We start from the raw sequence: 17,565 nt of genomic DNA on the forward strand, positions 1-17,565 counted from the left end.
CAAGAAGTTTGTTAATATGCACTTTGTGAAAGGAAAGCATCGGAACACTTTTAGATATATATATATTTAGATTTATAAAATATATACCTGACTTATTGTTTTAAGTATTAAAATAATACAGAGATATTTCATATAAGAAACATCTGAAATGATCTTATTCCAGATCATTATTAAAATATTTAGTTTTGAACAAATACAACAAAACTCTTGATTTCAGTTAATTTGTGTATTTATCACAATAAATCAGAATAAATACATTATTTTAGTCTATTTCGAACATTTAACATTTCTTTTTGAAAGGTGTATTTTTTACCTTTTTTCTAAGCAAATCTCCCTCTGACCCATCAGGTTACGGGGGTCTGGGTCTGTCCATCGAGGGTCCCAGTAAAGTGGACATTAACTGTGAGGACGTGGAGGACGGGACGTGCAAAGTCACCTACTGTCCAACCGAACCTGGAAACTACATCATCAACATTAAGTTCGCTGATCAACACGTCCCAGGTACCAACAGCTGGAACAAACATGTCGTCTGATTAATGATGATCTGAATAAGTTCTGTTAATACCAGCTGAAGAGATTTTAACGTTTTGTTCTACGACATAAAATACCCCACTGGTGAATTTTGAAGCTTCTACGTGTTGTCACGTCAACATTGGTCATATTTTATAACATATTTTGGTCCCAACAGGAAGTCCGTTCACGGTGAAGGTGTTCGGTGAAGGCCGGATGAAGGAGAGCATCACCAGGAAACGTCAGGCGCCCACCATCGCTACTGATGTGCTGATAGAATAAAATTGAAATAAAAGTGACCTGAGAGCAGCTGGGAGAAAAATCCTGTTTCATCAGAAGTTAATAAAATAATTTAATTTGTTGTTGGATTAATGTTGGTTCAAAATATTCATATTCACTTATCTTTTGACTCGTCTGTTATTTTAACAAATTTCTATTTAGTTTTATTATTATTTTACATTAACTGTAATATTCATCAGTTTATTATTTTATCACAAAATGAAGTTATAATTCACGTGAAACAATTATAAAATTATAATAATTAAGAATATGTCACATTGTTTGATATCTAAAGAGTGTCACAGCTGATTTGAAATTATTTCATAATGATCTCATCTCTCATCTGGGACCACGATGTTTGTTCGTGAGGAAAACGTCTCTTCGTCTCCTGAGAGACCAACAAACAGCTGCGTGTGTATGTGTGTGTGTGTGTGTGTGTGTGTTTGAGTGGTGTGTGTGTGTGTGTGTGTGTGTTTGAGTGTGAGTGTGTGTGTGTGTGTTTGAGTGTGTGTGTGTGTGTGTGTGTGTGTGTGTTTGAGTGTGTGTGTGTGTTTGAGTGTGTGTGTGTGTGTGTGTGTGTGTGTGTTTGAGTGTGTGTGTGTGTGTGTGTGTGTTCGAGTGTGTGTGTGTGTGTGTGTGTGTGTGTGTTTGAGTGTGTGTGTGTGTGTGTGTGTGTGTGTGTTTGAGTGTGTGTGTGTGTGTGTGTGTGTGTGTTTGAGTGTGTGTGTGTGTGTGTGTGTTCGAGTGTGTGTGTGTGTGTGTGTGTGTTTGAGTGTGTGTGTGTGTGTGTTTGAGTGTGTGTGTGTGTGTGTGTGTCTGAGTGTGTGTGTGTGTGTGTGTGTGTGTGTATGTGTGTGAGTGTGTGTGTGTGTGTGTGTGTGTGTGTGTGTATGTATGTGTGTGAGTGTGTGTGTGTGTGTGTCAAGGTGCTTCACGTAAAGGGATCACAGTAGAACGTTAAAAACACATGTGCAGTTTGTTATGCGTTTAATAAACGGTGATATTCACAGATGTGATGAATATTACAAAACATCGGGTCTCAGGCAACAACATTCTCGTGAACTTCTTTTATTTTACCTCAAAGAGAAGTCAACACAAATGAGCTCACCTGATGATATTAGCATAGTGTAGCTAACGCCCCTGACTCTGTATAAGGGCAGCTGAAGGTTTTATGTTTCTTTATTGGAGTTACAGGTTAGAGGTAAGAGCAGAGCAGAAAGAAGAAAACATTTGTGAACCCCAGGAATAATAGTTACTAACAAAATAAGAGAACATTTTAGTTATTTGGGCCGTCGCCATCTTTGTTTTAGTCTCCAAAGAGTCTGAGCTCGTCTCCAGAAGACGGAAGATGTATTCTGGAAGTCCATGAAAAGAAACAACACACCTCCGACTGTCCTCTATGTTTCATCTGCTCCACTCGACCCGTCTTCATTTTTTAATCCAAAGTCAAGTTCAACTGTGTCTGTATGTGTGTGTATGTGTGTGTGTGTGTGTGTGTGTCAGATAATCTTTGAAGACAGAGAGGATCAGCTCGCTGCTCTACAGGATTACAGCAGGCTTTGCTGCTTGATTTTAACAAAATGACTCCCATTTTAACACACACACGCACGCGCACACACACACACACACACTCACACACACACACACACACACACACACACACACACACACACACACACACACACACACACACACACACAGTGTTAAGTTTAAAACCCCCAAAAAGAAAATAGTGCAACAAAAATCTTGAGTGTAGAAAGAAGAATTTTATATTTCAACACAATAAACATTTTTTACTTTCTAAAGTCTGTTTCCTGTCAGCAGATGTAAGAACCCGGAGCAGAGTTTACATTTCTTCATTTGCCAATCACAGGAGAATTAACTGCAGCCTATTGCTGCTCACTGTTCAGCAGGAAGCTTCTCTCTAGCAGCACCTCAGCAGGTCTGCACACCTGCAGCCCACAGCTCAGGTGTTCCTCAGGACACTAACGACGGCTCTCTGCTGTTTTATCAAAGCTGTGTGGAAATGGCGCAACGTGATGAAACTCCATTAGGCAACATCTCTGCGCTTGAGGTGTTTATGTGTGAAAAGAGTTTCATGAAACTTGGACAATACTCACAACACGACTACAAAGACTCACAACACGACTACAAAGACAACAACATGACAACAAAGACTCACAACACCACCACAAAGACTCACAACACGACAACAAAGACTCACAACACCACCACAAAGACTCACAACACGACAACAAAGACTCACAACACAACCATAAAGACTCACAACACAACACGACTACAAAGACTCACACCACCACAAAGACTCACAACACGACAACAAAGACTCACAACACAACCACAAAGACTCACAACACAACACGACTACAAAGACTCACAACACCACCACAAAGATTCACAACACCACCACAAAGACTCACAACACAACACGACTACAAAGACTCACAACACCACCACAAAGACTCACAACACGACAACAAAGACTCACAACACAACCACAAAGACTCACAACACAACCACAAAGACTCACAATACAACATGACTACAAAGACTCACAACACCACCACAAAGACACACAACACGACTACAAAGACTCACAACACCACCACAAAGACTAACAACACCACCACAAAGACTCAACACGACTACAAAGACTCATAACACGACTACAAAGAGACATAAAAACCCAACTGACACAAAAGCATAGAAACATAAAACAGATGTAAAGCGTTGATGCTAAATGAAACTTTGCAGAATAAGTTGTGACGAACATTATATATAAATGTATGACCTGTAATACATATACATATATACAGCTCTGGAAAAAAATTAAGAGACCCAATCAAAATGATCAGTTTCTCTGGTTTTACTATTTATAGGTATGTGTTTGAGTAAAATTAACATTTTTGTTTTATTCTATAAACTACTGACAACATTTCTCCCAAATACAAATATTGTTATTTAGAGAATTTAATGCAGAAAATTACAACTGGTCAAAATAACAAAAAAGATGCTGATGTTGTTTTCAGCCCTGGAATAATGCAAAGAAAACAAGTTCATATTCATTTTTAACCAACACGACACTAATGTTTTAACTTAGGAAGAGTTCAGAAGAGTTGGTGGTATAACCCTGATGTTCAGTCACAGCGTTCATGCGTCTTGGCGTGCGCTCCACCAGTCTGCACGTTGCTGTTCGGGGACTTTATGTCACTCCTGGTACAAACATTCAAGCACCTCGGCTTTGTTTGATGGCTTGTGACCATCCATCATCCTCTTCATCACATTCCAGAGGTTTCCAATGGGGTTCAGGTCTGGAGAGTGGGCTGGCCATGACAGGGTCTTGATCTGGTGATCCTCCATCCACACCTTGATTGACCCGGCTGTGTGGCGTGGAGCATTGTCCTGCTGGAAGAACCAATCCTCAGAGTTGGAGAACATCGTCAGAGCAGAATGAAGTAAGAGTTCTTCCAGGACAACCTTGTATGTGGTTTGATTCATGCGTCCTTCACAAAGACACATCTGTCCTTTTCCAGCCTCGCTGAAGCCCCCAGATCATAACGATCCTCCACCAGATGTCACAGTGGGTGCGAGACACTGTGGCTCGTAGGCCTCTCCAGGTCTCCGTCTAACCATCAGACCACCAGGTGTTGGGCAAAGCTGAACATTGGACCAGAGAAGATGACCTACTCCAGTGCTCTACGGTCCAATCCTTACGGTCTTTTGCAAACCTCAGCTTGCTCTTCTTTGCTTCTCATTGATGAAGAGCTTTTTTCTAGCTTTGCACGACTTCAGCCCGGCCCCGAGGATCCTGTTGGAACCGTCCTCACCGTGCACTTCACCCCAGCTGCCGTTTGCCATTGTTTCTGTAGGTCACTTGATGTCATCCGACGCTTGTTGAGTGACATTCGAATGAGTTGTTGCTCATCCCGGTCAGTGGAGAGTTGTCTTCGCCCTCCGTCTTTGAAATGTTGCGGATGGAAGCAGCCTGACGCTCACCGTATCCCTCTGCCAGTAAAGACTGCATTCAACCTTCTTTTGCTCACTCAAAACTTTTCTTATCAACTCTTTTGGTCAATAGTTATTGTTTGATTCAAATTACTTTCGAGGTACAACAAGCTCTGTTTAAACCATCCAGCTGGTCCTCATGCAAGAGGAGAGCGATGACCACAGCAGTGGTTTTATACTTCTCCTCGTTAAATAAGATTTGGTACAGATGATCACCTAATCAGTACTTCATTAAGTAGACTGAGGTGTGCTTGTGTTGGAGTTCAACAGAAACTGGAATGGAACGGCTGCCAGACGTGTAAAACAAGCAGATTTAAGAAACATTTGGAGTGGTCTCTTATTGTTTCCAGAGCTGAATATATACATGTATATATATTACTGCCTCCTTCAGTAGAACCAGAACTAAGAGACTGACTGCGAGCCTCCACACGATCACATGACACGATGTTGAACACACGAGCTGCTCTGGATGCTGCGCTCTCATTGGCTCCAAGCTCGTTGCTGCTTTCCTAGTTGTACTGTTTGTATCGTAGCTTTGACCGCATGTTAAGTCGTTTGGGAGGTGGCACCGCCTCAGATTGGGAGTGATACTGCAGCAGGAGGAATATTATTATATTACATTATATATTAAAGGGTTTTACACAAACATGAGTTTAATGGTTGTGATTAACTAAAGTCCTGAAGAAGGAGAAGGAGAAGAAGAAGAAGAACAAGGAGAAGAAGGAGAGGAGAAGGAGAAGAAGGAGAAGGAGAAGAAGGAGAAGAGAAGGAGAAGAAGAACAAGAAAGAAGAAGGAGGGAAGAAGAAGGAGAAGAAGAAGAGAAGAAGGAGAAGGAGAAGAAGGAGAAGGAGAAGAAGAAGGAGAAGAAGAAGAACAAGAACAAGGAGAAGACGAAGGAGAAGAAGAAGAGGAGATGAAAAGAACAAGAAGAAGAAGGAGAAGAAGAAGGAGAAGAAGAAGGAGAGAAGGAGAAGGAGAAGGAGAAGAAGGAGAAGGAGGATATGGAGGAGGAGTCACCTCCTCACTCGTCCTCGCTTCTTCGCACCCCTATCTCCTCCCGCTCCGATAACTCACGTCGCCTATGATCTCCTCCGTCTCCTCCTCTCCCTGACGCCCGGCCCTCCCGCCCCTGCTTTCCCGTCCTCGCCGCTGCTTCCTCGCAGCACCTCCTCCGCGCCGCCTCGACGTACCATCCCGTCGCCCCGATCCTTTCGCAGCCCCTTCGTTTTCCCAGCCTTCCGCTGCCGCCTACTCCCTCCCGCGTCCGCGCCTCCTCCTTCTCCGCTCTTTCTCCTCCGTCCTCTGCAGCCCCTTCTCCTCCTCCGTCTCCCGCGCGCGCTCCGCCTCGCCTCCGTCCCGCGCTCGTCCGGTCCTCGCCTCCTCCCCTCCCCTCTTCCCCTCCTCCTCTCCCCCCTTCCTTTTCTCCTCTCTCCCCTCCCTGCCCCCCGCTCTCCTTCTCCTCTTTTCCGTCCCTGCTCTCCTTCTACTCCTTCCTCCTTTCCTCTCTCTCCTCTCCTCCCGTGATCTTCCTCTCTCCCTCGCTCCTCCCAGCTCCTCGGCCCCCGTCTCTTCCTCCGCCCCCGCGCCTTCCCTCGCTGTCCCCCGCCGCTGCCGCCTCGTCCGCCTCCTGCGTCCGCCCCCTTCGTCCTCCCTCTCCTCTGGCGAACTCCTAAGACACCCAGTCCGCCCCCCTGTCCCTCCCTCTTCCTCCAGCCTCCATCCCTTGCCTCCCTTCCCGTTCCCTCTCTGCTCTCCTCCCCTCTCCTTGCGCCGGGTCCGACAGCCTTCTGGACGTGCGCCTTTCGCGGCCCGCGCTTCTCTTGCTGATGCTCCCGTGCCGCCCCCCCCTTGACCGTGCTCCCCGGCGCAGGCGACCCGCCTCGGCTCCGCAGAAGCCCGCCCTGCCGCCCTCGCCGCCCGGCGCCTCCGCCGGCCCGCCGCGCTCGACCGTCTGCCCTCTGCCGCGCGCCCTTCTGCCTCTTGCTCCTCGTGCGCCGCTGCTCCTCCGCTGCTCGCCCGCCTCCCTGCCTCCCGCGCCTCTCCGCCTTCGCGCCTCCGCGTGCTCCCTGCGAAGAGGCCCAATTGGCGATTAGCGTCCTCCGCCGCGCCGCCCTCCTGCATCGCACCCCGTCTGACCCTTCTCTGTAGCCGTCCGCCCTCTCGCCCGCCCCGCCGCCCCCGGCGCCCGCCCGGCGCCGCGCGCCGCGCCCCGCGGTCGGCGCCGCCGCCAGCCGCCGCCGCACGCCCCCCGGCCCTCCGCGCCCTGGCCGCCGCCGGATGCCGCCGCGGCCGCACCGCCCGCCCCCGCCCGCGGCGCCGACCCCCGCGCCCCCGCCGCCGCCCCGGCGCCGGCCCCACGCGCCCGGCGCCGCCGCGCGCGGCGCCGCGAGCGCGAGCGGCCGCGGCCGCGCCGGCGCCGCCGTTGCTGCCGCCGCGCCGCGCCGCCGGCCCGCCTGGGGACGCCTCTCAGCGCCGTCGCGCCGCCGGCGCCCTCGCCCGCGCCTCCTCCTCTCGCCGGCCGACGCCGCGCCGCCGCGCCCGGAGCGGCGCCGCGGCTCCAGGACATGTCCTCCGGCCAGTTTGCCCTGGCGCTAAATCGAGCGATTAATGCTTCGCCTCCAGGCACGCGTTCAATCTGACAACAGCGCTCCGGAACTCCAGCAACCCTCGCACATACCGGCGCGCGGGCAAGGCGGAGGCCACAAGTGCCGCCTCCTCCGCGCTGTCTCGACTCCTCCGCTCCGCGCTTTGAGTATCGACCGCGATCGCGCCCCCCGGGAACACTGTCTTTTTATGCGGGGGCCCGCCGCCGCCGCGCCCGCCGCCCGCCCCGCCTTTTATATTACCCCCGCCGTTTTCGAACATCCGGGGAAAGATACTACCCCTTTTTTTTAGATATTTGGCTCCTCCTCAGCTTCCCGTCCCGGCCCCTGGCCAATCGAGCCGCGGTGACCGACGATCGTCGCATTTTCTCCGGCCCAGGACCCCGCCGAATGCATACGAGAAGTCAGGTAAGATCAACAAAATCCAGAGGTGCAACGTACACGATTTAGAAGGCGCTACCATACAGAGACTCAAGAGGAGAAGAGGGAAGGAGAAGGAGGAAGAAGAGAAGGAGAAGAGAGAGAAGGAAGGAAGAAAAGAAGGAGAAATGAAAGGGAGAAGAAGGAGAAGAGGAGAATAAGGAGAAGGCAGAAGAGGGGGAGAGGAGGATGAGGGGTTCGGCTGGTGCTGTCACTGTTTCAATCCGGCTGGTTTAAATTCAGAGAGGTTTTTGTAGCTTCGCCTCCAGGACATAATTACAGACGCACTCAGCAAATAACCTCAATAATACTGGGGGGAAGAAGAAGAGGAGGAAGCTGCTCACCTCGTCTGAACTTCGAACAGATTTTGATGTTAATTCACTTTCGATCAAAATGTTTTTCTTTATAATATCTTTATTATTTACAATAAATATATATATTTATTTTTTTTATATATTTTGCTCCTCATTCGTCTCCTTGACAACTAAATCGTCTCTTTTCTTCCTCACAATCATATTTGATGTCTTAAGTTTCCTCTAAATGCAACTTTACATATTTTACTACTGAGCTTCAGTGTAACAAGTCTCTGCTGCCCCCTGCTGGCCCCCCCCCCTCCTTCAAACACCAGCAGAGCACCGCAGAGCAGAATGAATCATATTAAATTAGAGGAGATCATAAGAAGTCATGATATATCAATTTAAATTAAACTAACCCATATTAAATTATAATCAATTATATTTAATTGTAATAAATCATATGAAATATTATTAAATCATATTAATCAGAGATCATATGAAATCATAAGGAATCAGTTGAAATAATATTAAATCAAAGGAAATCCTAATATATCATATGAAATCATTTTAAATGATAATAAATCATAGGAGATCAAAATAGATCACATTAAATCTATTAATAGCTCTTAATATATTATAATAAAACATAATAGATCCTATTAAATCATATAAAATCTCATTAAATTAAATCATATTGAATCATAATAAATGATGTAAACCGTTGTTTTTTGTATAACATGTTAAATATTTTTTTTATTTTAGGTTGATTCTTGAACTACACAAAAATAAAACAGTAATTACGCTCAAACCTATCACATGTATATTTGAATATTTAAGGATCCTATTTCTTTATTTTATTGCTTATTATTTTATATTGTTTGTTCCTCAGGAGTGTATATTTCAGCGTATCCCATGTACCTATGTGACCGCAACTAACATACACTGCATATTACACATTAATGAAACATTATTTTAGACAAAGCCTCAACTCAAGGAGTGTACAACCCAAGTTTGGTAGAGATTTATATAAGAAATTAACCGCATTATATGCCACGTTCTTATTTCTCCACATGAAATATCAAAATACCTGCCGGATCATCGGGGAGAAGTTCCAGCTTCAATGAAATCTCTAAAGAGCATTTAAATAATGACAAAATATATTTTTTCAACTTATATAAACTGACTGAAAAGGTTTATTATACCTTTTTTACATCAATTATTTTCTACAATTCTCATCAAATGTAAACACTAACAATGAAATATATGAAAATATATGTGTGTTTTATATTCCCAAAAAGTCCCAAACAAAACTTCCCACGCTAGTGTTCATACCTCAGCTTCAGATCTGTTAATCATCTTATTTTATGAATTGTTTTCAATCTAAGTGTATTACACATTTCATTTATTTTCAAAATGATTCCACAAATTCACTCCTTAATCATTGTTTGTGTTCTTACTTTATACTTTAGTTGTGTGTTTAAAGTCCATGTGAGTTCATATATGTTGCTTTATGATTCATTTTCATCAAATATTGGTATTGGTTTGGCTTATTTATAGCTAATAGTTGAATTTGTATTATATTGTTTCTGTATGTTGCACTTCAAACTGACCTATTTGAAGCTGATGTACCTGCAAGATTTTTGCTGTTCGGAGTTGTATCTCCAGGATTGTTTGCACTTTTTGTATGTTGCTTTGGACAAAAGCATCATCTAAATGAACTGTAATGTAATGTAAGCTCTCTTCTGTTCCCCAAACCTCCACACTGCAGGTATATTATATATATCTTATATATTCTAATATATGAAAGTTTTGTTCCAAACAGACGCAGCGTTTCTTTGTGGCAAGTCAGCGAATAAACTTTTATTATGCCTGCACAATCCTGCCAGGTTGAAGGTTAACATATCAAACAGTTTTATTTCATTCATCCATTTTTGATACATACAAAAATCACTATAAAATGTCACTCTGTAATATTGTGTTTCTTCAACATTCACAAAATAAACTGATCGTTTCGCCGCACTTCTTCTTGTGGTAAAAAAAAAGATACTCAAATCTTTCTTTGTGTCCTCGCCTCCTCGTCCTCAACAATAAGACCATTTTCTGTCAAAGAAAATAAAATGAGGGGAAAAAGCTCTGAGAATAAATAAAATCAAAAGCAAAGAGTTTGTTTTGTCCTTGAAATGAAGTTGCAGCTCGTGCTGAACCTCCGTCAGCGTTCTGCAGCCGCCTCACAACACACGGGATCAACCAGCTGCTGGAAGACAATGTCACTTTTAATCCAGAAACATCCCTTAGAAAGGTTGATCGTACAAAGATCTGAGTGGCACACCATATTTTATATTCAGGCGAGTCCCTGAAGTCCTGAAGGTTTAGTTTGATGTAAATATCTTAACTGCACAATATGGTAAAATTATAAGAACTTATATAACTTGTGTGTTGTCTGAACAAGAGACTTTAAAAATGTTAGATATTGTGCATCCATCTTACATATTATTCTTTGTGCACAAGGTAATATCCTTTTTGCAAAAACTAGCATCTTGTGCTAACGTGATGATATCTTCTGATAATAACTAACGTTTGGGCTTTTGTGTTCATGTTCAACATGTCAACTCTAACATTTCAAACTTCAGAATAAAGGGAGACACCAGAGAAACACTCCCTGTGTTTGTCACTGGAGCTGTTTCCATACATGTCAGCAAATATAAAACTGTTGTTGCTCCGAGAGACACGAGAAGGAGAAAGAAGGACAACTTTGGCACATAGCGTGAAACAGGAAGTGAATAGTCTTTGTGTCTTCAGTGCATCAGGGTGAGGAGATGCAGTGGAGGGACGGACATGAGACATAAGAGTTCAGGTTCAAGGGACGGTGACGTGGAAGGGACTGCCGGGGACGTTCTCGTCCCCCCATTTGGCGATGAGGATGTAGCTGCCTTGTTCTTTGACGGTGTACGTCACGTTGTACATCCTGTTGCCCATGTGTTTGACGTACACCTCCTCGCAGGGCGTCTTCGGCCCGTGGACACCCACCATCAGCATGTTGGTGCCTGCAGGAACACAGGTGTTATTTGTATTTTCAGGATAAAGAAATTATTTCTCTGTGTTTTGTGGAGTTGTTCCTCACCTGCTTTGCTGCAGTCGACAGTGAACGTGTTCTTCTGACCTACAAAGGCCTTGGACAGGCCAGCGCCTCTGGAGATGACTTTACTGCCATCTGACGAGAATTTGGGTAAAGACGCGAAGGGCCCTCCCATCGCTGAGGACTTGGAGACAGTTTCCACAAGGACAGACGAGGTCTCGTGCAGACTGTGGCCGCCAGACAGACGAGGTCCTGTAGAGAGATTCAAAGAAACGTCAGCCGACCTCAAATACACTTTTTGATTTAAGACTGTAGAGTCGGTGCACTCTCTCTTACCCACCAAGCTCTTGCTGTGGATACAAGATTCCGTACGTCTATAATGAACTGCAAAGAGAGGACTGTTCGTAGGGCTGCACAATGTGAGCAAAATATGCAATAACGTTGTTGAATATCGCAACAATGATTAAACAGTTTCTTAGTTCTGCCTCTCTGCTTCTTTCAGTATTAACATCGAACTGGACACAAACGGCACCAATAAAACAAGCTTTGGACCGTTCTGTCTTCTTCTGCGCAGCGTTGATGTAGAGTTTTTGAAACACGCAACTGTCAGAAAAACAGATGAGGCCGGCTTCAATAAAGCAATTGTTAATTGTGGTTGTGGACAATTTGGTACTGGATCTCAACAAGATTCCTTGTTCCCATCCCTACACTCCAAGGAACTCATATTCAAGCACTGACTGCAATAATCACAACCCACCTGAGACTTTGGCCTTGAAGGGGCTGCCGATGATGTGCTGGGGTCCTCCATATTTGATGGATATCAGGTAGTTCCCAGGAGCCATGGGTGTGTAGGAGACCTTGTAGCCCTCCGGACACTCCTGACAGTCCATCTTCACCTTCGACGGTCCATCGATGGTGACAGACAAAGCTCCGGATCCAGCGTTACACGTGTTCACAACAAACTCTGACGCCACGCCTGAAGGGAGACAAACACATGACAACACCCATTAAAATCCACTTCATTTTCTCATTAACACCTTTGAAAATTTGTTATTTTTAAGGTGTTTATACCTGTGGTTCCTCCCTCTAGTCCCAGTCCGAAAGCAGAAACCATGCCGGGATCTCCAACCTGTCCTGGTTCTCCGACTCGGATCTTAAAGGGACTACCGGGTACGTGGCTGCCATTGAAACGAACGTCGATAGAATGAACGCCATTTTCCCTCGGGATGAACCTGATAGCATGCTGGTCTGTGGGAACACGTGGATTACAAATTTGCCTTAGAATGGGTTCGGTCTAAAAAAGAAAATCTGTCATATTTTTGGCCTGAAGTGTAGTGTTGAAATAGTTGTTTCAGTATAAGTTAACTGTATACATTGATTCTCTACAATACTTAAGATCTCTGTATGTCCACATTTCGTTGAATGACACATATTTGACAGAGAAAAGTAATGGACCCAGACATGAGCCTTGTGGTTCTCCATGTGAAACGTTAAGTCTTTACTGCTGTCGGTGTAGCTACTATGTTTTTTTATATTCAATCTTTTTACTGGACAGCTTTAACACTTGATTTATTTACATTTAAAGTGCGTGTCTTACCGTTGTCCAGCTCAGTGATGAAACACTCCTCTATGGCTCCTGATGGTGTGTGGATCTTAGCATCGATCAGTCCTCTGGCTCCATTTAGCTGGACAGCAAAAGAGGCCTCCTGTCCAACTTTCAAACCCATCTCCTAATAATAAAACAGACAAATAAACTTGACTGTCAGTTGTAAATGTCACTAATTCAGAACATGTGGTTAGGGTTGGTTAGGGTAGTAAAAACATGTCCAGTGTCCTGCTTCTTCCATCCACAAAATAAATGTGTAGATCATAAATAAATTGAACCAACAGTATTTAATATAAATAAATTGTATTCCATGATATTGCAGCCAAAATAAAGCTGTTGTCAATCTAGTTCTTAACTATTGGAAATAACATATTTCAAGTCTTATCTACAAGATTTATATGCCTTTTACTAATTTACTAAATATATACTTGAAATGTATGCTTGTGTAGTCATCTGGAAGCAGGAATAAAAATATTGCCAATGACAAAGACCAGGGTCTTTGATAAGAGGGCTTCTGAAAATATACCAGGGCAAATATACAGAGCTGTAGTTAAAAGAAGAAGGTAGCAGAGATGCATTTACACACATATGAACACAAAAATATACTCTCTCAGGATAGAACAGCCAGTCAGACACTACAAATGTATTCATAGTCTAAATGTCACCTTTAATATAGCAGATGACACATTGGAGGGTTCAATGCGGCTGGCTCTATACAAACATTTTAAAAATGATTATTAAAGGTAATTTGTTCTCACCTGCAGGCTGGTGATGGTGAGGCGGCGAGCGTCATCGGACAGAGTAGCGATGGGGACGATGAACGGAGAGTCTGGGATGTGTTCATCGTTGAACTTAATGGAAACCTCATAGTCACCTGGAGAAAAGGGAGAAAAGCAAAGGGCCAACAAAAAGCCAATAAAACAGCTTTTTGTACCATTATTATTATGTTGGGTTCAAACCTCTCTAATATAAGTCTATTATTCCTCTGTAGCTCGATATAACTGTGGTGGTTCCCAGGGTTAGACTGCAATCCTTTCCTGTCTTAATAACAACAAAAACTGGATTCCAATTTTATTCAAATCTAATAATAATAATAAATCAAATATCATATTAACAATTCACTGACAATTTTTTAAGCAGACATTTCAAAATCTTGATGTTCAAATCGGTCATTGTGTTCCCCTTAAGATTCATACCAAGTTGTAAATGCTTTCATTTGTTTTATATTTACCTGCCGACTTAAAGGCATTATATGGCCTTGATCCAAAATATATTTTGTGTTTAATTTGTTAAACATTGCATTTAAAGTATTTTTTTATACGTATAGTCACTTGTTTTTATTATGTTTATGAACACCTTTGTTCAAGAAGTATTCCAAATAAACCTTTTCTTTCATATATGATTCCCTTTATTTCTTCTTTAAAATCCTCAGTTGTACATTTTTACTTTTTGTAATTCTTTATAGTCCATCTTAGCTGTGATAACATTTTACTCACTAATTTCATCAGAATCATCAGGTACAGAAAATGTAAAATCATGAATATAATATGTGACTGTAGAGATGTTCAGAGATTCAGTTTACACAGCAGTAAAAGGAGATTTAGACATCATCAATTGCCGTATAGAGTTGAGTGTCATCTGCATATTGAGGAACATTACAGCTGTGCTTATGGATAACCCTTCGCGATAACATAAAAATTAAAGGTAGTGGGACCAGAATTAAGCCTTGGGGTACTCCACATGTAACGTGAAACATTCTTCACTTCTACACGGCAAACTTGTGACTATTTTACATAAAACCTCTGTAGAGGACATAGAAATCAAGCTTTTTGTTCACTTAATATGTGATTTGGAATAAATATTATGTAGAGTCTCACCAGGCTCCTGAACTACGTAGGCGACTCCACAGGATCCGTCCTTCCTGTCTTCAAAGGTGATCTCCGCCTTGCTCGGGCCCTCCACAGCGATGGACAGACCTCCAGCTCCGGCCTCTCTGGTCCATATACTAAACTCAGCTGAAAATAAATAAATCTCACTTTTATACAGGTCAATAGCACTATAGATTTCTCTGCTCAATGATATTATGTGTACTGTCAATAACAAAATAACAATACAAATAAAGAGAAAGAAATATCTTGCCATATAACAGGACAATCCCATACTACATGTATGTGTGTGTGTGTGTATGAGCTATGTTAATATCCTCAAATTCCTTTATTCATTCATCTGTTTAGTCTGCTTGCATCACTAGATCTGAGACATATGAAGAAAGGGTCAGATTTGGACCAAAAGAAAACTCTTCGCCAGCCCACCTGGGATCCCTGCCACTCCTCGGTCCAGCCCGGTCCCTCCCGCTCGGACCTTGTGGGCCCCTCCCTCTCCCAGGGGCCCCACAGTGAACTGGAAGGGGCTCCCGGGGACGTGCTGGCCCCGGTATTTAACATTAACAGTGTGAGCTCCCATCTCCTGAGGGATGAAGCGGACGCTGTAGGTGCTGTCCTCTCCTTTAATGATCTCTGCGTCCTCCGTCTTTCCTCCGGGACTCGTCACCTGAGCCGTCATCTCCTGGTTCCCTGCCTCATCTGAGAGGGAGGAGAGGAAGGTGGCGGTAAACAGGGACATTGATCAGGTTTGTGGTTTTAAGAGAGTCTGAGTGTTAACAGAACATGCACCAAGAGGCCAGGAATGGTTAAAACCTCATTATTATCACAACATCTGTCAATATCAACCCAGGCAAGTATTAATGAATCTATCATGCACATCAGTAATTCATATTCTTCAACTTGAAATAAATACTTATATGGAAATGCCCACGATATCCAGAAGGCACCATGACCAGCTAACCACAGCTAGCTCCTGAGCTAGCTTTATTCTCATCATTGAAAATGTTAGTAAATTCCTATCAATGCAAAACCGTAGCTTCTCGTCCATATTCACCATGGACTGATATTTCCGGGGGAAAAGGAACGCTCTCTGCCGGCTGTGATTGGCTGTTCTTCTTCACTTGACATGCACGTTCCTCAGTTGCAAAAGTGTGTTAAACGCCGTCGCTCTCGCTACTGAGCACGCCTTCCGCACGTTTGCATTGGTAACAATGGATTTCAGGGCCCAGAAACGCTGCATGTGTCCCTTACATACCACAGTGAGGTTAGACATTTCCAGACCTTTCTACCACTGCAACATTCTGTTATCACCCGTTTATTACAGCAGAGGTTTTCAAAGTCTGACCTGAGGGCCTCCCCCAGATGAATCCCCATTCTTAGTTCTTGGATGAATATGGTTATGTTATACCAGACACTCAACAGTTGAGCCAAAATAATCTTATATTGTTATGGGAATGTCGCACTGCAGCATCTCTGAACTCTCTAACGTACTCACACATATAACTAATGTAATAACTAATTAAATATATGTTCACTTCACTTTGAAAACCTCTGCGTTACAGCATCAGACACACAGAAACCTAAAGTATCAATAACGTTATAGACGAAGTCCACACGCACGCACACGGGGCCACACACACTTTCGGGTCCACACACACACACCGTCCTGCAGCGGCGGCGGTCGGCTGCTGTTGAACCCGCTCAGATTTTCTCGCCCCAGGAAGTCTCCGAAGACGTCCCTGTAGGGGTCTCCCACCTGCGTGCTCTCCTCTACACGCACCTCCCTCTTCGTTTCCCCCGCTCGCGTCTTGCTGATCTCCGTGCGCTCGGTGCGAGTGTAGGTGTGACTGCTGCGAGTGAACGTCCGGGTCAGACGCTCCTGAGCCGAGACCATGTGAAACCAGTTCCCTGGAACCAGCGAGGAGGAAGGAGGGAGGAAAGCAGGGACAAAGTGAAGGAGGGAGCAGAGAGGAGACAGGAGGAGGAGAGAGGAGACAAGAGGAGGAGACAGGAGGAGGAGACAGGAGGTCACAGCTCACCTGGTATCTTGAGGTTGAGGTCACATGTGCTGCCCACAGTAGCGATGGTGGTCAGGAAGAAGGAGGGGAGAAGAAGAAGGATGAGGCGGGAAGGAGGAGGAGGAGATGAAGGAGGAGGAGGAGAGGGAGAGGGAGGAGGAGAGGGAGGAGGAGGAGGAGAGGGAGGAGGAGAAGGGGAGAGAAAGAAGAAGGAGAGGAGAAGGAGGAGAAGAGGAGAGGAGAGGGGAGGAGGCAGGAGGAGAAAGAGGAAAGGGAGGAGGAAAAGGGAGAAGGAGAAGGAGAGGAGAGAGGGAGGAGGATGAGGAGGAGGAGAGAGGAGGAGAAGGAGGACGGAGAAGGAGGAGGAGAAGGGGAGGAGGAGGAAGGGAGAAGGAGAGAGGGAAGGAGAAGGAGGAGAGACAGAAGGAAGAAGCAGAAGAAGGAGGAGGAGAAGAAGAAGGAGGAGGAAGAGAGAAGAAGAAGAAGAAGAAGAAGAAGAAGAAGAAGAAGAAGAAGAAGAAGAAGGAGAAGAAGACTCGCCTCTAAGGATATGAGACTCGCCCCTAAGGACATGAGACTCGCCCCTAAGGACTTGAGACTCGCCTCTAAGGACATGAGACTCGCCCCTAAGGTCATGAGACTCGCCCCTAAGGTCATGAGACTCACCTCTAAGGACATGAGACTTGCCCCTAAGGTCATGAGACTCGCCCCTAAGGTCATGAGACTCACCTCTAAGGACATGAGACTCGCCCCTAAGGACATGAGACTCGCCTCTAAGGACATGAGACTTGTCCTTAAGGACATGAGACTCGCCCCTAAGGACATGAGACTCGTCCCTAAGGACATG

General features: G+C 44.7%; 2 protein-coding genes across 2 annotated transcripts in view; one reads left to right on the forward strand and one right to left on the reverse strand.

Moving 5' to 3' along the window:
- LOC115004545 (filamin-C-like) overlaps positions 1-792 on the forward strand; it is a 39,659-nt gene extending 38,867 nt beyond the window's left edge. The window contains exons 38-39 of the mRNA XM_029426192.1: positions 349-501; positions 689-792. Of these exons, the coding sequence (XP_029282052.1) occupies positions 349-501; positions 689-792 (257 nt within the window). The remainder of the gene's footprint in view (positions 1-348; positions 502-688) is intronic.
- Positions 793-9,975: 9,183 nt separating this feature from the next.
- LOC115004554 (filamin-C-like) lies at positions 9,976-16,786 on the reverse strand. Its single transcript, XM_029426207.1, has 11 exons — positions 16,740-16,786; positions 16,363-16,608; positions 15,130-15,399; positions 14,695-14,832; positions 13,576-13,691; positions 12,809-12,941; positions 12,283-12,459; positions 11,969-12,187; positions 11,548-11,595; positions 11,257-11,463; positions 9,976-11,179 (listed from the first exon to the last, which is right to left on the reverse strand). The coding sequence occupies exons 2-11, from the start codon at positions 16,592-16,594 to the stop codon at positions 10,992-10,994; spliced, it is 1,728 nt and encodes a 575-aa protein (XP_029282067.1). The 5' UTR covers positions 16,595-16,608; positions 16,740-16,786; the 3' UTR covers positions 9,976-10,991.
- Between the last annotated feature and the right edge of the window lie 779 nt (positions 16,787-17,565).

The sequence above is a fragment of the Cottoperca gobio genome, unplaced genomic scaffold (genome assembly GCF_900634415.1).
Source record: "Cottoperca gobio unplaced genomic scaffold, fCotGob3.1 fCotGob3_128arrow_ctg1, whole genome shotgun sequence".
Lineage (NCBI taxonomy): Eukaryota > Metazoa > Chordata > Actinopteri > Perciformes > Bovichtidae > Cottoperca > Cottoperca gobio.

Coding starts and splice junctions, on each gene's coding strand:
- LOC115004554 (XM_029426207.1), bottom strand. CDS start 16,594: ATGGTCTCGGCTCAGGAGCGTCTGACCCGGACGTTCACTCGCAGCAGT. Junction 14,833..15,129: donor AGGAGTGGCAGGGATCCCAG/GTGGGCTGGCGA, acceptor ATTTATTTTCAG/CTGAGTTTAGTATATGGACC. Junction 12,942..13,575: donor TCACCATCACCAGCCTGCAG/GTGAGAACAAAT, acceptor TTTTATTATTAG/GAGATGGGTTTGAAAGTTGG.